Source organism: Ctenocephalides felis, unplaced genomic scaffold (genome assembly GCF_003426905.1).
Source record: "Ctenocephalides felis isolate EL2017-DRISC unplaced genomic scaffold, ASM342690v1 CF-g0.4_SCAFFOLD_02454, whole genome shotgun sequence".
Taxonomy (NCBI): Eukaryota; Metazoa; Arthropoda; class Insecta; order Siphonaptera; family Pulicidae; genus Ctenocephalides; species Ctenocephalides felis.
Genome location: NW_020538608.1, coordinates 39,538 through 59,631, shown reverse-complemented (window position 1 = coordinate 59,631; position 20,094 = coordinate 39,538). Strand labels below are relative to the sequence as shown.

The 20,094-nt window shown below is 26.7% G+C and overlaps 1 protein-coding gene across 1 annotated transcript in view; it reads right to left on the bottom strand.

Annotated features, from left to right (window-relative positions):
* Nucleotides 1-117: 117 nt before the first annotated feature.
* Nucleotides 118-20,094, bottom strand: part of LOC113380899 (cohesin subunit SA-1-like) — a 28,252-nt gene continuing 8,275 nt past the window's right edge. Inside the window, exons 2-11 of the mRNA XM_026619955.1 lie at nucleotides 17,042-17,220; nucleotides 13,068-13,263; nucleotides 12,799-12,978; nucleotides 12,001-12,180; nucleotides 11,619-11,786; nucleotides 11,047-11,250; nucleotides 10,219-10,378; nucleotides 9,585-9,712; nucleotides 547-723; nucleotides 118-270 (exon numbers count right to left, since the gene is read on the bottom strand). Coding sequence (XP_026475740.1) covers nucleotides 118-270; nucleotides 547-723; nucleotides 9,585-9,712; nucleotides 10,219-10,378; nucleotides 11,047-11,250; nucleotides 11,619-11,786; nucleotides 12,001-12,180; nucleotides 12,799-12,978; nucleotides 13,068-13,263; nucleotides 17,042-17,220 — 1,725 coding nt within the window. The remainder of the gene's footprint in view (nucleotides 271-546; nucleotides 724-9,584; nucleotides 9,713-10,218; nucleotides 10,379-11,046; nucleotides 11,251-11,618; nucleotides 11,787-12,000; nucleotides 12,181-12,798; nucleotides 12,979-13,067; nucleotides 13,264-17,041; nucleotides 17,221-20,094) is intronic.

The following is a 20,094-nucleotide window of genomic DNA, read 5'->3' as shown; positions in this document are numbered from 1 at the left end:
AATAGCAAATATTGCAGAAAAACTAAACATATCTGTTCCAAGATTGTATGAAGTATTTTGATTTAGTGTTATAACATAAAAAGTATTTTAATTTTGTTATTTCATCGACTGAATCTGCTATTTTGTTTGCTGAGTTTTAATTTTGTTGTAGACAGTTGTAGGTTTTATTCGTATGTATTCAGCTTCCACTGAATTAAAACTAGGACCGTAGCCAAACTTAATAATTGCAAAGGAACATAGAAATTTGTACAAGTTTTCTTGTTGAAATGTCTGATTATATAATAATAATTAATCATAATATAACACATAGAAGGATAAAACAAATAAAAATAATAACTTGTTTAATTTATTTATTAAACAAAATATCTTATTTAAAAATATATTTTTAACTTATAGATTATATTGTAATCTGATTGTTAAGATTAGCAGAAATAAACAAAAAATAAAAAAAATCAATAAATGTATATGGCGCGATCAACTTCTGCCGCCGCGATAGTAGCCACTGACGATGATTACCGCCGCCACGTCGATCGCCGCGATAATTACCGCGGCCACGGTAGTAGAAGTTATTCGGCCGCTGCCATTGTTTTTGCTGCCACGGTCTTGGCCTTCTTTTTCCTGGCCGCTGCTATTTTCATTCCTGCCTCGGTCTATAATTCTGTTGTCCGGGAGCAAATTTATTTGAATTTTCTTGAAGATAATTCCGACAGCATTCATGTCATACTCTGTTATAAAAATATGGTAATAATGGATTTTGTGTATAATTGTAAATAATATTACTGAGCTATACAAAATTTTCAAATTTCTGCGAGGATAGATAGAAAATGAATTAAGTATTTCTTCTTTGACCTGCTTTTTGAAAAGTTTCGAGTGACATTCGATGAATTAAAGTAAAAATCTAATAAAAAGTATATATGTAGAGCAGGGCAAGGCACAAGGTCCAATTTGACGTTGAGCAAATACAAACTCTATTATAAAAATCAAATCAATTATATCACAACAAATTACGCTTCTATAAAAATTTTCGAATTAAAAGTGTAAAGTTTTTACGCGATTTGGAAATAATATATCACCTTTATAATATATTTATATATATATGTATGTATAAGTATTGTATGTATATGCTATAATATAGAAGAAATATATACCATAATCTGCGGCAGACACGGCACACAGCCCAACGGTATGATTTGAGAAAGGATTTGGTCCAAAAAACCTCTCCTATTTTGTCGGTCTCTTGGATGCATCATCCAACTATAAATATATTTTTTTAATTACGCACATGTCCTAAAGAAAAAAAAGTGGATTTAAATAAATTACTTACACAATTCTCTTCTCCCAATTTGATTTTTTATCCAAATCCGTAAAAACTATTAATATTTCATGCCCGGGATTTCACTCACGCTTCTATATCTTGAATAGCATTAGCAATTTTTTTTTATTCCTTTGTATCTGTAATTGAATTTGCACACTACAGGCGGGCCCGGTAATAATATATAATATTATAATAAATTCAAATCTATCCAATATATATATCTATATATATATAAATCTCGTGTCACGATGTTGGTTCGCGATGGACGCCCAAACTACTAGACCGATTTTAAATTTTAATGGCTCATTGTGTGCATATATATCCAACTTAGGTTATAGGAAATTTTGAAAAGTAAATTTGAAATATAAATATATAATTTTTATAAATTTCTAAAAATTTTGACAGAAAATGACCAAAAAAAAAACAAAACACTAAAATGACAAATGTCAAAATTAAAGGAAATTTGGATATATAATTTTTGAAAAAAAAATTGACATTTCAAAAAATAAAATTCAAAAACATGTACATATATAGAAATATCCAACATTTATATCAAAATTTGATGAAATGCTACATACAAAATCACTGATTATAGTTTTAAATCTAATTAAAAATCAATGCTTAAAAATTTAAATAAATGTTGACATGAAAAAAAAATAAATGTCATCTGTCAATATTTATGAAAATAATTATATAAATAGATTTATGATTTAGATTTAATTGATTAGCTTACCAAATTATTTCGGAAACCAAAACTTCATTAAAACCTTATAGATTAGAGATCACAATAAAAAAGCGGCACTTGAATTTAAAAATAATCATAACCAAAATTTGACATGTCACAAAAAAGAATGTTTAACGAGTTACTTCAATAAGACGCAAATAAATTAATTATTACAAGTTATGTTACAGAAAATATTGCCTAACAAATTATAGATACAAAACAATATTGTAAAATAAATATTTTCAAAAAATTTTGACAGAAAATGGCCAAAAAAAACAAAAACACTAAAATGACAAATGTCATAATTTATGGAAAATTTGAGAAAAAAGATTTTATGATTTTTGAAAAACAAAAATTGACAGTTCAGAAATATAATTCAAAAACATGTACATATATAGATATATCCAACATTTATATCCAAATTAGATGAAATGCTATATTCAAAATTACAATTTATAGTTTAAATCTAATTAAAAGTCAATGTTTATAAATTTGAATAAATGTTGACATGAAAATCGTCAAATGTCATTTGTCAAAATTTATGAAAATAATTATATAAATAGATTTACAATTTATATTTATTGATTAGCTTACCAAATTATTTCGGATACCAAAACTTCATCAAAACCTTATAGATCAGAGATCACAATAAAAAAAGCGACATATTGAATTTAAAATTAATCATAAACAAAAATTTGACATTTCACAAAAAAAATGTTTAACGACTTCAATAAGAAACAAATAAATTAATTATTCCAAGTTATATTGCCGAAGAAATTATAGATACAGCACAATATTGTAAAATAAATATCATAGATTAATTTTCGACCAAAAGGAAATATTTTGACATTTACAAATATACTGCATATTGAATATATGAAATTGACATTCACTATTTTTCAATTAAATGAAAATGTAAAAAATCAAATATTTATATAAAAAATTGTATATTCAGATGAAGATACTGATTTGTTAATTTAGACTGAAACCTGATTTATTCATTAATTTAAAAAAAATTGGCATAAACAAAATTAAAATAAACAAAACACCTGCATCATGCGTTGGAATTAATTATCGAAGTGTAAAGAAATTTGTGTAATTAAAATAAAATATCATTATTATATGAGTTGAGATAAATTTTGATTGCCATCGCAAACGTTAATCATACAGAAAATTGTAACCTCTTAAATGGAATAGTACAATCTGAAGGTATCATTGCAATCTGACAAAAATAAACTAGACAAACTAAATACTATATCATATTATATTAAATTTCGATCCAAAAGAAAATATTTTGACAGTTATAATTAATTTGAAATGAAATGCAAATGTCAAAAATCAGATCTTTATGTAAAAAAATATTTATTTCCACAATATTCCCGTGTTGAATTTGCACTTTTTATGAATTTAGCAAGCATATAATATATTCATTGATCACTTAAAATAATTATTAATTTATAATAAATAAATATTGACGTATTTGACATGACAAAAGTATAATAAACAAAACGCTATGATGCGAGTGAATTAATTTTTGAAGTATGAAATGTCAAATAATTTTGAAAATTATAACAAGTTTTTAACTATTTGTCAGAAAGAATATATTTTATTACAAATTCATACCCATATCAAGCACCAAAGTAATAAATACTATTTATAAAATGGCATATTATTTATAGACAATATGATTTTAATGCATATTTTAATTATATGTTTTATATAAATATCAAATAAATATATTTATGTTTCACTTGATTTTAATGAAAATAATTCAATGCCAAAATAAAAAGTATACATCTAAAATTATAGTCTAAATATTACAATTTTGATAAATAATCATCCATTATTGTACAGTACAGTAAAAGTACAAAAATTGATAAAAAATTAATAAAAGTGCCAAAAATCAAACATTTTATAGATTTGGACTCGGATTTCTCAGAACTTTATCCATGTTAGTTTCAGGGATAGTATGAATATCAATTTGCAGTCGAAAATTTATATGATAAGTGATTAAAACATTATAGATCACAATAAAAAAGCGACATATTGAATTTAACATTAATCATAAACAAAATTCTGACAGTTCAAAAAAAAAAAAATGAATTTTTAACGACTTCAATAAGATACAAATAAATTAATTATTCCAAGTTATGTTATAGGTAATATTGGCAATCAAATTATAGATATAAATTTTATCATATTATATTAAATTTCGAACCAAAAAGGAAATATTTTGGCATTTAAAAATTTAGTGCATATTGGATATTTGAAATTGACATTCAATATTTTTAAATTAAATGCAAAAGTAAAAAATCTGATATTTATATAAAAATTATATATTTAGATAATGGTACTGCGATGATTCAGACTAAAATCTAATTTATTCATTGATTAAAAATATTTCACTATTTGACATAAATAAAATTAAAATAAACAAAGCACTATGATGCGTTCGAATTAATTATCAAAATGTAAAGAAATTCGTGTAATAAAAATGTAACATTATTATTAATATATCATGTATATTATAAGAACCTTTGCAATGCGGAAAAATATTTTTGATGGCAAAACAGCGTTTGCCGGGTCAGCTAGTATATATATATATATATATATATATATATATATATAAATCTCGTGTCACGATGTTGGTTCGCGATGGACGCCCAAACTACTAGACCGATTTTAAATTTTAATGGCTCATCGTGTGCATATATATCCAACTTAGGTTATAGGAAATTTTGAAAAGTAAATTTGAAATATAAATATATAATTTTTATAAATTTCTAAAAATTTTGACAGAAAATGACCAAAAAAAAAACAAAACACTAAAATGACAAATGTCAAAATTAAAGGAAATTTGGATATATAATTTTTGAAAAAAAATTGACATTTCAAAAAATAAAATTCAAAAACATGTACATATATAGAAATATCCAACATTTATATCAAAATTTGATGAAATGCTACATACAAAATCACTGATTATAGTTTTAAATCTAATTAAAAATCAATGCTTAAAAATTTAAATAAATGTTGACATGAAAAAAAAATAAATGTCATCTGTCAAAATTTATGAAAATAATTATATAAATAGATTTATGATTTAGATTTAATTGATTAGCTTACCAAATTATTTCGGAAACCAAAACTTCATTAAAACCTTATAGATTAGAGATCACAATAAAAAAGCGGCACTTGAATTTAAAAATAATCATAACCAAAATTTTGACATGTCACAAAAAAGAATGTTTAACGAGTTACTTCAATAAGACGCAAATAAATTAATTATTACAAGTTATGTTACAGAAAATATTGCCTAACAAATTATAGATACAAAACAATATTGTAAAATAAATATTTTCAAAAAATTTTGACAGAAAATGGCCAAAAAAAACAAAACACTAAAATGACAAATGTCATAATTTATGGAAAATTTGAGAAAAAAAGATTTATGATTTTTGAAAAACAAAAATTGACAGTTCAGAAAATATAATTCAAAAACATGTACATATATAGATATATCCAACATTTATATCCAAATTAGATGAAATGCTATATTCAAAATTACAATTTATAGTTTTAAATCTAATTAAAAGTCAATGTTTATAAATTTGAATAAATGTTGACATGAAAATCGTCAAATGTCATTTGTCAAAATTTATGAAAATAATTATATAAATAGATTTACAATTTATATTTATTTGATTAGCTTACCAAATTATTTCGGATACCAAAACTTCATCAAAACCTTATAGATCAGAGATCACAATAAAAAAGCGACATATTGAATTTAAAATTAATCATAAACAAAAATTTGACATTTCACAAAAAAAATGTTTAACGACTTCAATAAGAAACAAATAAATTAATTATTCCAAGTTATATTGCCGAAGAAATTATAGATACAGCACAATATTGTAAAATAAATATCATAGATTAATTTTCGACCAAAAAGGAAATATTTTGACATTTACAAATATACTGCATATTGAATATATGAAATTGACATTCACTATTTTTCAATTAAATGAAAATGTAAAAAATCAAATATTTATATAAAAAATTGTATATTCAGATGAAGATACTGATTTGTTAATTTAGACTGAAACCTGATTTATTCATTAATTTTAAAAAAAATTGGCATAAACAAAATTAAAATAAACAAAACACCTGCATCATGCGTTGGAATTAATTATCGAAGTGTAAAGAAATTTGTGTAATTAAAATAAAATATCATTATTATATGAGTTGAGATAAATTTTGATTGCCATCGCAAACGTTAATCATACAGAAAATTGTAACCTCTTAAATGGAATAGTACAATCTGAAGGTATCATTGCAATCTGACAAAAATAAACTAGACAAACTAAATACTATATCATATTATATTAAATTTCGATCCAAAAGAAAATATTTTGACAGTTATAATTAATTTGAAATGAAATGCAAATGTCAAAAATCAGATCTTTATGTAAAAAAATATTTATTTCCACAATATTCCCGTGTTGAATTTGCACTTTTTTATGAATTTAGCAAGCATATAATATATTCATTGATCACTTAAAATAATTATTAATTTATAATAAATAAATATTGACGTATTTGACATGACAAAAGTATAATAAACAAAACGCTATGATGCGAGTGAATTAATTTTTGAAGTATGAAATGTCAAATAATTTTGAAAATTATAACAAGTTTTTAACTATTTGTCAGAAAGAATATATTTTATTACAAATTCATACCCATATCAAGCACCAAAGTAATAAATACTATTTATAAAATGGCATATTATTTATAGACAATATGATTTTAATGCATATTTTAATTATATGTTTTATATAAATATCAAATAAATATATTTATGTTTCACTTGATTTTAATGAAAATAATTCAATGCCAAAATAAAAAGTATACATCTAAAATTATAGTCTAAATATTACAATTTTGATAAATAATCATCCATTATTGTACAGTACAGTAAAAGTACAAAAATTGATAAAAAATTAATAAAAGTGCCAAAAATCAAACATTTTATAGATTTGGACTCGGATTTCTCAGAACTTTATCCATGTTAGTTTCAGGGATAGTATGAATATCAATTTGCAGTCGAAAATTTATATGATAAGTGATTAAAACATTATAGATCACAATAAAAAAGCGACATATTGAATTTAACATTAATCATAAACAAAATTCTGACAGTTCAAAAAAAAAAAAATGAATTTTTAACGACTTCAATAAGATACAAATAAATTAATTATTCCAAGTTATGTTATAGGTAATATTGGCAATCAAATTATAGATATAAATTTTATCATATTATATTAAATTTCGAACCAAAAAGGAAATATTTTGGCATTTAAAAATTTAGTGCATATTGGATATTTGAAATTGACATTCAATATTTTTAAATTAAATGCAAAAGTAAAAAATCTGATATTTATATAAAAATTATATATTTAGATAATGGTACTGCGATGATTCAGACTAAAATCTAATTTATTCATTGATTAAAAATATTTCACTATTTGACATAAATAAAATTAAAATAAACAAAGCACTATGATGCGTTCGAATTAATTATCAAAATGTAAAGAAATTCGTGTAATAAAAATGTAACATTATTATTAATATATCATGTATATTATAAGAACTTTTGCAATGCGGAAAAATATTTTTGATGGCAAAACAGCGTTTGCCGGGTCAGCTAGTATATATATATATATATATATATATATATATATATATATCTAAATAAATAAATACCTTGTATGATATCCATTATATATTTTGCTTCCACTCAAGTAACCGAACTTCTCAACTCAACAAATTTTATACAACTCACCGTACCAAATTGCATTTGGGCCTTTTATAACTTTTTTTCATCTAGTTGAAGGCGCTTTCCACGATTTTGAATATAGGTCAATAGAGTTTCTTTATATGTGTAAGTGCAAGTGGAGCTTTCTCGCTCAGATGTAATAGTAGGAGCGCCAGTGAACTATTGGACTAACTTGTTTTCACAACGCTAGTAATTTCTTTAATGATATTTAATAATAGCAATTAAATTATAACTGCAGCTAATATTGTGTTCGTATTTCCTATATTTAATATGTCTGTATAAAAGAACTATATAAAAGACAAAGTTAAAAATATAAGCAGATATATAACATATGATTAATAATTTCGGAAAGCAGATTTTACAAAAAACTATTTATTTATTCCACACCGATTCTACAAAATAAGAAACCATATTTTCTATCCCGATCGAGCAATACAAATCCGAAAAATATTTAAAAAAAATTCAAAATGATTTCTAAAATATTAAATTCTGCTTCAATAAAACGTATAAAACAATATGCGACTTATCAAACAGATGCGACGATTGAAAGAGTCTATATATTACGAGCAAATATTTATATTATTCCATTACACTTATCCTGTCGATTGTTTAATTTTTAATGATTGTTTTAATAAAAATTTTAAATTGATACTTGTTTCCCGAATTTTTATGAAAGGGTATGGGCGCATTGCCATACAGAATCGGCCCCACCCTGGTATTTAAATAATTTATACGCCATTTTATAGGTCTATTTGATAAAAACCGATATACCACTTTTCAACTTTGTACCTCATGGCCGAGATATCATTGAAAATATGCCAAAGTGGCCCCTTCTTTCAAACTCAATTTTTGGCGTAACCATAAAAGATATCGAAAAAAAATTTACGTGATTCTACTCACATTGACTCAGACCACATTATGTAGAACAATCGATTCCGAAAAATCGTTTACTATTAGCTTAAAAAGACAAAATAATTTTTCAATTGATTATTTCGGGTAGTGCATTTATTTGGACCACTTTCTAATTAACGTTATTCGAAAGCCTATTGTTTTTCCTTTGAGTACTGAAAATATTGTTCAAATCAGTTTAGTGGAACACATTGGAAGATTGAAAAAAACAGAGCCAGTACACCCGCGCGTAACGCTAATAGTACCCTGCAATTGCATAGAGTTCGTTCGGACGCAAAACAGTGCGCGATGCGCCGAAACGATTCTTAAGAAATTGTGAGTGCGAAAATATTTATTTTATAGTTATATATGTATAAATTCACAGAGTTTGAAATAAAGCCCTTATTGTGACCATTATTTATCATTACTACAATTTCACAGTCATTTGATGTAAATATATACCTCTAACAAATTATAGCTAGTTTCAACTAATTATCCTAGGTCCTCGTAATACATCCACTGTTTTGTTCATAAAGCTACTAAATCCATGGTCAAATGCAGGTATTTTTAGGGGCAAATTATGGATTCTAAGGTAGCCCTTCAGGTTTGGGAATGGCAAAGCTATAGAATATTTTACATGGCAAGATCTTTAATCTCTTGGACCTTAATAGTATTCTTTTGAATTTTTAAGCTTTTCTTTCAGAAAGATTTTGGAGACTTCGATGGGTAATTATTAGAATGTTAGCTAGTCAGTAAATTACAAAATGGAATAGGAAGAAGTTTCAATATGCAATGTACACCTGTTATAACCTTACCTTCACACAATGCTTTAAAACAAAGTATGCTTTATTAGCTGGTATAATATTAAATTGAACAAGTTTACAAAAACGCTCCAACACTTCACGACGTTTGCTTATTTGAATCTCATGTTCTTCGTGTCTTCCTACAATAAGATAATAACAATAACATAATTACAAAAGTCTTCTAGTAAAGTCATATTACTTTTTTCTTTTACACAAACTGTGTTATGCATATAAACAAAAATCTAAACATAAATGTGATTGTTAAGTTGTGTTAGATGCATCTTTGAGTGAAAAATTCTATTTGGCATCTCAATTTATAATTGAAGCTTAAAAGTGTATCAACATGCATCACAACAGATATCAAACAACCAACTAATAAAATATGTTCAAAAACTTTCCCAGTAAATAAATATATTACAAATCTTCAGACATTTTACAAAATCTTCAGCTGATTATATGAAAATTTTGTAAATTGTCTGAAAATGATGTGGATTTTCTGACAATTTACAAATTTTCATATAATATATACCATCTTCAGACAATTTTCGCTCTGTGTATCTTTCTATTCAACATTTTTTGTTGGCACTTGCATTAGAAGTTCCACTTCAATAAGGAATATTTGAATTAATTTTATTGTAATTATTACCTGTCCAATGTTTTGTGAAAACATACTCTTCTGCATACTTTTTTATTAGCTTCATGTCATCCGAGCTGAGTTTTAAAACTAAGTCGTGTATTATTGGGTTTTGATGGTCGGCCAGTTCTCGGTTGAAATTCGCGGCTAAAGAACATATTGCAATCAAGGCCTAAAATGTTAGAAATTAATTTATTAAAAGTACAAAAAATATTTCAGCAACTTCGATAAAACCAAAATAGGTTGTAATTGTTCAAAAATCGCGAGTGCTTGCCATGTCGTCCAAACCTAACATGACGCTTTCCCATACATTTTTGATTAGGCTTGGATTGGACATAGTGAGCGTTACTTCAATCAATATTTTTACTAGAAATGGTTAAAATTACGAACAAAATAAAAATCATAGCCCAATCTACTATTTATGTACCTTATTGATAATAAAATTTAATAAGGATACTATTTTTGGTGGACAACCCCGGAGCACCGATTATTCGATTTGAATTACTCAAAAAGCATTCGATTCCCATTGATGAACAGACTGATAGAGGTAAATTGGTTTTCAAGTAGACTTGTAGGTGAGCAGGTGAATACATAGACAGGCAATCAGATGGACAAGTAGACGTGTGAACTGAAGAGTTGTGAACAGGTTAACAGGTTAACAGGTTAACAGGTTGGACAGTAAACAGGCAGCAAGGTAAAACTCTTGACAAGTAGAAGGTTGAAGAAGTTGGAGACAGGTGGACAGGTAGACAAGTAGTTCATGTATAGTTTAAAACAATATTGAAATTTGCCTTACAATTAGTATTACTTTAAATTTTTGATTTTTTCAAATCAACTTACAGCTTGTTGCAGATCATCATGAGTGACATTTTTTACGATGTCCTTGCAGATTTCAATATAATTTTTCAATTTTAACTCTAATATATCGGCTCGTTTCATACAAGCCATAGCATTGAGTACCATATTATTTAGATCCATATCTTTTACTTCCATCAATTCCCAAGATAAATATGTGCCGTAGGAAAGTAGGCAGTATATCGATCCCTAAAATATATTTTGATAGGAGTATGAATTAGTTAAATTAGTTATGTTTAATCTTTGATCTAATTGACATACCTCGATAGGAAGATTTCAATGACACCATTCTTAAACACTTTAAATTCTTCTAAAAAATCATCCCATATATCTAAATAATTTATGTTATGTAAATAGTGGAAAATGTATATTTTCTTCAGAGAATTTACAATCCGAGGAAAATCCTCTTTCTTAGCATATTTTGGATCCATTTGCTAGAAAGAAAAATTATTTCTGATCAAGAGATGAATTGTTTGACAACTTTCTACACATAACAAAAATGTAATTCGTACCCCATTCACAATACTTAGCCATACAAGATATGGCTCCATATATACAAATGCGCATTCGTCGACAATGGTCGATATGGCGGCATCGCAATCTGCAACAATGCTTCTTGCCCTTTTATAAAGGCAATGCAAAGTCTTGCTGCAGTTGTCCAACACTATTGTGTCTGCAGAATCCTGGGCGATGACTTGCAGAGCGCCCAATAAATTCCTTAAATGCTGTAAACATAAAACACTAGATTAAAACTAGTAAGTATATATTAAAAAGTTAGAAAAACTACAAATGCAAGATGCATGAACATTCCCATATGCAATTAAAATTTCTGGTTAAAATATATACTCCTGTTGGTGGCAATTCAAGCACAAAGACAAAGACCAGGTTTGCTAAGTAATCCTTATAGGTATTCATAGGTACAAAAATTAAAATACTAACCAGATCTTCCATCTTGCTTGTATTTTCGAAGTCAAAATATTGAGGTATTCTGATCAAATGAATAATACAATTCACATTGGTTTTGAAGCGAGCCAACAGAATTGCTATCACAGGCATTAGATGTTTTGTGATATTTAATTTTTCTTCCTTCATTTGTTTTCTTTGTTTTAAACTTGGGACCTGTAAATATGAAAACTAATGAAATTTAGATATAAAAAATAATGTTTAAACATATAATCAACACACTAGAAGAAGAAACAACTGGATAGTTTTACCCATTTGCATGTACTGACATTAAAACCAGGGCAGGGTACTTTTACTTGATCGGTTTAGATTTAGTTAATGTTGTACTTCTAATTGGACTTATAAATTATTGCCTTAAACGTTTGACGACTATCATGCTATAATATCAAATCAAGGAAACAGATATGTGTAGTACTAAAAGCAACAAACTGATTCCCACAAAACTATTCCATTGGTCATGAGTTCATACACAGTCCAAAAATGAAAAAAAAATCAAATTGTCTGGAGACCAAGAGCGTTTTGTTTATTTAATTGACCAGGAGAGCAGCTGCATATCAATTAAGTAGAGTCCTGTACTTGTAATTATCGACCATATTCGGATTCGTTGCGAATATTGTAACTTGAGATCATTTCTGGAAAATGCTTATTCTTGTCGCTTCCGTAAGTACCCCCCGCCAGTACATTAAAATAGGTCAAGTTACCTCAGTTTTATATATGCATCATTGCAATGCAATATTACCATATTATCAGTTGCTCTCTCCCCTGGATATTCACCAGTACTTGAAAGACTTGCACACAGAACATAATTTCAATTAAAATTTCTTGAGGTTGGGGGATTGGGGTCAAAGGATCATCATTTTCTTGAGTTAAAATATGTATCATCGAATTCCAATCTTTCATTATCTCAATGTTTCCAACTAGGGCATCCACTAGATATGAAATAAAATTTAAACCCTGAAAAATAATCAAAATAAAGAATAAAGATTCAAAAAAATTATTTATACGACATCCACATGACTATCATATATACATATTTTACTTACTTTCAATTCACTGATGAAAGTTGAAACATATCTGAACCATCGAACCCCAAACCCGGCCCCATTTGAATCTTCATCCAATCTTAAACAGACATGATGAAAAAATGTGCCTGCTGTCACTGCAACCTTTCGATTTGGAGAGAACATCAAACTTGAAACCGTGTTCAAGTCTTTCCTAGTGAATAAGTACGGATAGGACCTGAATGGACAAAAATGGATAATTAGCTATATCAGTCTTAACAGGTAATTACAGGGCATTCGTAGAAGTCGGGTTAAGAAGTTGAAGTACACCTTTCGTAATGGGGAAATGCTAAAATATAATAAGCGGCAGTCATTGCAATACCCCAGAAAGGGGCTTCAACCCATAGCGTCAACCTTTATATATATACACATTTATATAATAAAAAATTATAAATTATATATTTATAATAGCACTAGCTGACCCGGCAAACGCTGTTTTGCCATCAAAAATATTTTTCCGCATTGCAAAAGTTCTTATAATATACATGATATATTAATAATAATGTTACATTTTTATTACACGAATTTCTTTACATTTTGATAATTAATTCGAACGCATCATAGTGCTTTGTTTATTTTAATTTTATTTATGTCAAATAGTGAAATATTTTTAATCAATGAATAAATTAGATTTTAGTCTGAATCATCGCAGTACCATTATCTAAATATATAATTTTTATATAAATATCAGATTTTTTACTTTTGCATTTAATTTAAAAATATTGAATGTCAATTTCAAATATCCAATATGCACTAAATTTTTAAATGCCAAAATATTTCCTTTTTGGTTCGAAATTTAATATAATATGATATAATTTATATCTATAATTTGATTGCCAATATTGCCTATAACATAACTTGGATTAATTAATTTATTTGTATCTTATTGAAGTCGTTAAAAATTCTTTTTTTTTTGAACTGTCAGAATTTTGTTTATGATTAATGTTAAATTCAATATGTCGCTTTTTTATTGTGATCTATAATGTTTTAATCACTTATCATATAAATTTTCGACTGCAAATTGATATTCATACTATCCCTGAAACTAACATGGATAAAGTTCTGAGAAATCCGAGTCCAAATCTATAAAATGTTTGATTTTTGGCACTTTTATTAATTTTTTATCAATTTTTGTACTTTTACTGTACTGTACAATAATGGATGATTATTTATCAAAATTGTAATATTTAGACTATAATTTTAGATGTATACTTTTTATTTTGGCATTGAATTATTTTCATTAAAATCAAGTGAAACATAAATATATTTATTTGATATTAATATAAAACATATAATTAAAATATGCATTAAAATCATATTGTCTATAAATAATATGCCATTTTATAAATAGTATTTATTACTTTGGTGCTTGATATGGGTATGAATTTGTAATAAAATATATTCTTTCTGACAAATAGTTAAAAACTTGTTATAATTTTCAAAATTATTTGACATTTCATACTTCAAAAATTAATTCACTCGCATCATAACGTTTTGTTTATTATACTTTTGTCATGTCAAATACGTCAATATTTATTTATTATAAATTAATAATTATTTTAAGTGATCAATGAATATATTATATGCTTGCTAAATTCATAAAAAAGTGCAAATTCAACACGGGAATATTGTGGAAATAAATATTTTTTTACATAAAGATCTGATTTTTGACATTTGCATTTCATTTCAAATTAATTATAACTGTCAAAATATTTTCTTTTGGATCGAAATTTAATATAATATGATATAGTATTTAGTTTGTCTAGTTTATTTTTGTCAGATTGCAATGATACCTTCAGATTGTACTATTCCATTTAAGAGGTTACAATTTTCTGTATGATTAACGTTTGCGATGGCAATCAAAATTTATCTCAACTCATATAATAATGATATTTTATTTTAATTACACAAATTTCTTTACACTTCGTTAATTAATTCCAACGCATGATGCAGGTGTTTTGTTTATTTTAATTTTGTTTATGCCATTTTTTTTTAAAATTAATGAATAAATCAGGTTTCAGTCTAAATTAACAAATCAGTATCTTCATCTGAATATACAATTTTTTATATAAATATTTGATTTTTTACATTTTCATTTAATTGAAAAATAGTGAATGTCAATTTCATATATTCAATATGCAGTATATTTGTAAATGTCAAAATATTTCCTTTTTGGTCGAAAATTAATATATGATATTTATTTTACAATATTGTGTTGTATCTATAATTTGTTCGGCAATATAACTTGGAATAATTAATTTATTTGTTTCTTATTGAAGTCGTTAAACATTTTTTTGTGAAATATCAAATTTTTGTTTATGATTAATTTTAAATTCAATATGTCGCTTTTTTATTGTGATCTCTGATGATCTAAGGTTTTGATGAAGTTTTGGTATCCGAAATAATTTGGTAAGCTAATCAAATAAATATAAATTGTAAATCTATTTATATAATTATTTTCATAAATTTTGACAAATGACATTTGACGATTTTCATGTCAACATTTATTCAAATTTATAAACATTGACTTTTAATTAGATTTAAAACTATAAATTGTAATTTTGAATATAGCATTTCATCTAATTTGGATATAAATATTTTTGATGGCAAAACAGCGTTTGCCGGGTCAGCTAGTGTTGGATATATCTATATATGTACATGTTTTTGAATTATATTTTCTGAACTGTCAATTTTTGTTTTTCAAAAATCATAAATCTTTTTTTCTCAAATTTTCCATAAATTATGACATTTGTCATTTTAGTGTTTTGTTTTTTTTTGGCCATTTTCTGTCAAAATTTTTTGAAAATATTTATTTTACAATATTGTTTTGTATCTATAATTTGTTAGGCAATATTTTCTGTAACATAACTTGTAATAATTAATTTATTTGCGTCTTATTGAAGTAACTCGTTAAACATTCTTTTTTTGTGACATGTCAAAATTTTGGTTATGATTATTTTTAAATTCAAGTGCCGCTTTTTTATTGTGATCTCTAATCTATAAGGTTTTAATGAAGTTTTGGTTTCCGAAATAATTTGGTAAGCTAATCAATTAAATCTAAATCATAAATCTATTTATATAATTATTTTCATAAATATTGACAGATGACATTTATTTTTTTTTCATGTCAACATTTATTTAAATTTTAAGCATTGATTTTTAATTAGATTTAAAACTATAATCAGTGATTTTGTATGTAGCATTTCATCAAATTTTGATATAAATGTTGGATATTTCTATATATGTACATGTTTTTGAATTTTATTTTTTGAAATGTCAAATTTTTTTTCATAAAATTATATATCCAAATTTCCTTTAATTTTGACATTTGTCATTTTAGTGTTTTGTTTTTTTTTTGGTCATTTTCTGTCAAAATTTTTAGAAATTTATAAAAATTATATATTTATATTTCAAATTTACTTTTCAAAATTTCCTATAACCTAAGTTGGATATATATGCACACGATGAGCCATTAAAATTTAAAATCGGTCTAGTAGTTTGGGCGTCCATCGCGAACCAACATCGTGACACGAGATTTATATATATATAGATTAAAATATTTATAATATTTAAAAACAATAATGTATTTAAAGTCATACTTCAAATATGACATGATCGGTTTGTCATTGTAATTATCATTTAGAAATGAACCTTCATTAGAGAAATGAAGATTAATAAATTGCTGATTAATAACTTCTATAATATTTGTTGAGAGAGTGGATTATGTCAAACAACGCCTAAACAAATATTGTTTTCGCAACTTCACTCTTCAATTAGAATTAACATACATTCATTCATTGCTTGTATTTTTTTACTTTATCGCTGGCAATATACTATTATTTTTTGAACAGCTGTAATATAAGATTGCTACTACCGTTGGGTGTTTACTGGGTTATCAACATCAAAAGTTTCATGCATATGTCTATTAAGTGAACATTTTTATTCTCAACTCTCACCTGAACATAGCCGTGACAAGCTTTATTGCAATCTCTTGATTGCATCGGCTCTTGTCCCAAGATAATCTAACAAGTCTTTGTTGATATTTTTGAGTGAACAATGTTAATTTGCTTGCTAATTTATAGTTCTCATATAACGGGAGCAAGGCTTTCAAAGCGCTTGCCCGTACTGATGCAGCCTGTGAAGATATGGAAAAAATCATTATTAGTAACTGCCTGAGGAGATTTTTATGTTCTCTTGACATTTCAAGATCGGCCTTTTCAAGAATCCTGAAAAAAGAAGGAAACTGGATTGGACCCGTTCTGTTCTAAAGAGTGCCTCCTGCACGACGTCGTGGATGGTAAAATAGAAGGGCTGAAGGGATTGGTAAAGAGAAAATACAGGGTACTGAAAACCGAAGTGCAGGATCAGAAAGCATGGATGAAGACTACCATTTATTTATTATATATATATATATATATATATATATATACCTTGTCATAGACGAAAAATGCAATAAGTCGCAAAGTCCACTCATTTAGGAATAGTCCCGGGTATTTTCTCAACAAGCGGCCCAATTCACGTATGCTCACACTTCTTGTGACAGGTGCGGTATCTATGTAAATAAACTGATGTTTAAAAAATATTTTTTAACTTATGCGGTTCATGGAATTATGGTAGGTATAACAGCTATTCCTGGTGACATATTTTATTTTATATGGCAAAATGATTGATCTAGTGGTAATATCAAAAAACCAAACCGAGCTGCAGAACATGATGGACAGAATCGTCGAAATGGGTAGAAGATAAGGAACGGAAATCAGCATCAACAAATTGGAAGTGATAAGAGTATCAAAACGAGATGATACTCTAAAGATAACAGTAGAAAATCAAAAATTGGAAGATGTTGATCATTTCAAATATTTAGGAAGCATTCTGACCAGAAACGAATACAGCACGAGAAACATCAGGACAAAGATCGCAAGCGCCAAGGTGGAGTTTGCGAAGTTGAGAACACTACTGAGAACCAACCAAGACTCGACTTGTGGATGATATTGATAAATAAAATGTTATGTCTAGAGCATAGCTCTTTACGGATCAGGGACATGAACTCTAAGAAAAGCCGACAAGAACTATTTGGAGAGTTTTAAAATGTGGTGCGCAGGAGACAGGTGAATGGAGAAAATAAAGTGGACTGACAAGATAACAAAAGAATAAGTCCATAAAAGACTTCACTGAGAACGATCATGAAAAGAAAAGGAACTGAATAGGACCCATTCAATTCAATCGAAAAAGAGTGCCTCCTACACGACGTGGTCCAAGAATACATAATCCTGAACATATGCTTATTTAAGACATGATATGTTAAAGCAGGAGTCTACAAAACAAACTTAGATGTGTTATCCGAGAATTGGCCCATAAATGTCAAAATATCTTAATTCATGCGTTTATAAATTATATTCCTGTATAGGAACTTGATACACAATTCTAGTTCCCTATACTTTTCATTTAATTTATTCCTTTCTGAGTGAAGGGATTTCTTCGGCCTGAATTAGCTTCTAGTACTGATTCATTTCTGAAGATTGTTGAAGTAACCCTGCCAAGTCTGTAGTTATGGAAAGCCTGAATATATATATATATATATATATATATATATATATAAAAAATCAGTAAATCAAATGGTAATTTAAAATATTTTTTCAACTCTTTTTGCCAAGTATTAATTTTAATGTTAGTGATGTTTAAATGTAACTTAAAAAATTTTAATATGTACAAAATGTCTAGATATACATAAAAAAAATGTAATGTCGCCTACTGGCAAGGGTTAAAATGTACAAAAATTTAAAAAAAATATCTACAAATGGCTACATATTTTTGAAATTGTCTAGAAATGTGTAAAATATATAGATATCTAAAAATATCTAAAAATCCATAGAAGAGTCTACGTATAAAAATCATTCTCACGAATACAATTTACCTGCCAATGTTGTCGTGTATCGTATATTTTTCTGACCCAATCTTGACAAATGTTTCAAGATTGAGGTCAGATTTTGTATAAAAAAATCATCATAAATTATTTCTTTTCCACCCGTATTTATGACATTTTTGAAGAACTGACAAAACTCAATTTTAAAGCTTTATGTTTTTTATTTTTTGAGAGGAGCGAAGGAAATCCTTCATCTTCCCACAAAAAACAATGAAAATAATAGAAGTGATACTCTGCAAAAGAAGAGAAAACTTCGTAATGTGAAAATGAGATTGCAATGCTTATGTGCAGTCTGCAAGACCTTCAAAGACTATGCAACACTTTCAAACAGTCTACAATGTTCTAATAAATATTCTACAAATTATGGAATAATCCATAACATTTGAAAAAACATTTTACATTCTAAAAAAATCTAAAACAAAATTCAACATTCCTAATCTAGGCATTCTAAACAATCGTTATTCAAACATTAGCTCACTTTGCATTGAACATTTAAAGCAACCTTGTTTAAAGTCGCATAAGAAGTTTCACTCGATAGTACATTCTGATATATTGCATTATCTATATACCTCACAAGTCAATCTGAATCGTTTGAGAACAAGTTTTGGATAAGATGTTTGTGAGCCATTTTTTGAGCTTTTGTCGATGTTTTGTCAATAAATGCTGAACCGATTTCCAAAAATATAAAGCTTTTGAATTAGCCCGACCAGGATTGATTAGTTTTTATTGATTCTTAACTGGCCCAAGGAGAAACAGTATGGATGGAGGATCTGCCTTTTTCTATAGCAAAGAAATGAGTTTATCTATACCAGACCAGTGTTTTTTTTAAATTATAATTTAAAAGAAAGTTCTCGCATTACTGCTATAGCAGAAATTGACACTATGATATATATACAATATAATATATAATATATATATATATATATATATATAGATATATATATATATATATATATTTGGTCTACTTTATTAATATTTAAAACCACACATAAAATGCTATCACCATGCCTGAATGCTGAATGAAGGCGCACTTTCCTCAATGTTCAAATTCATCAAAACCTTCAAACATGTCCATTGATAATTATT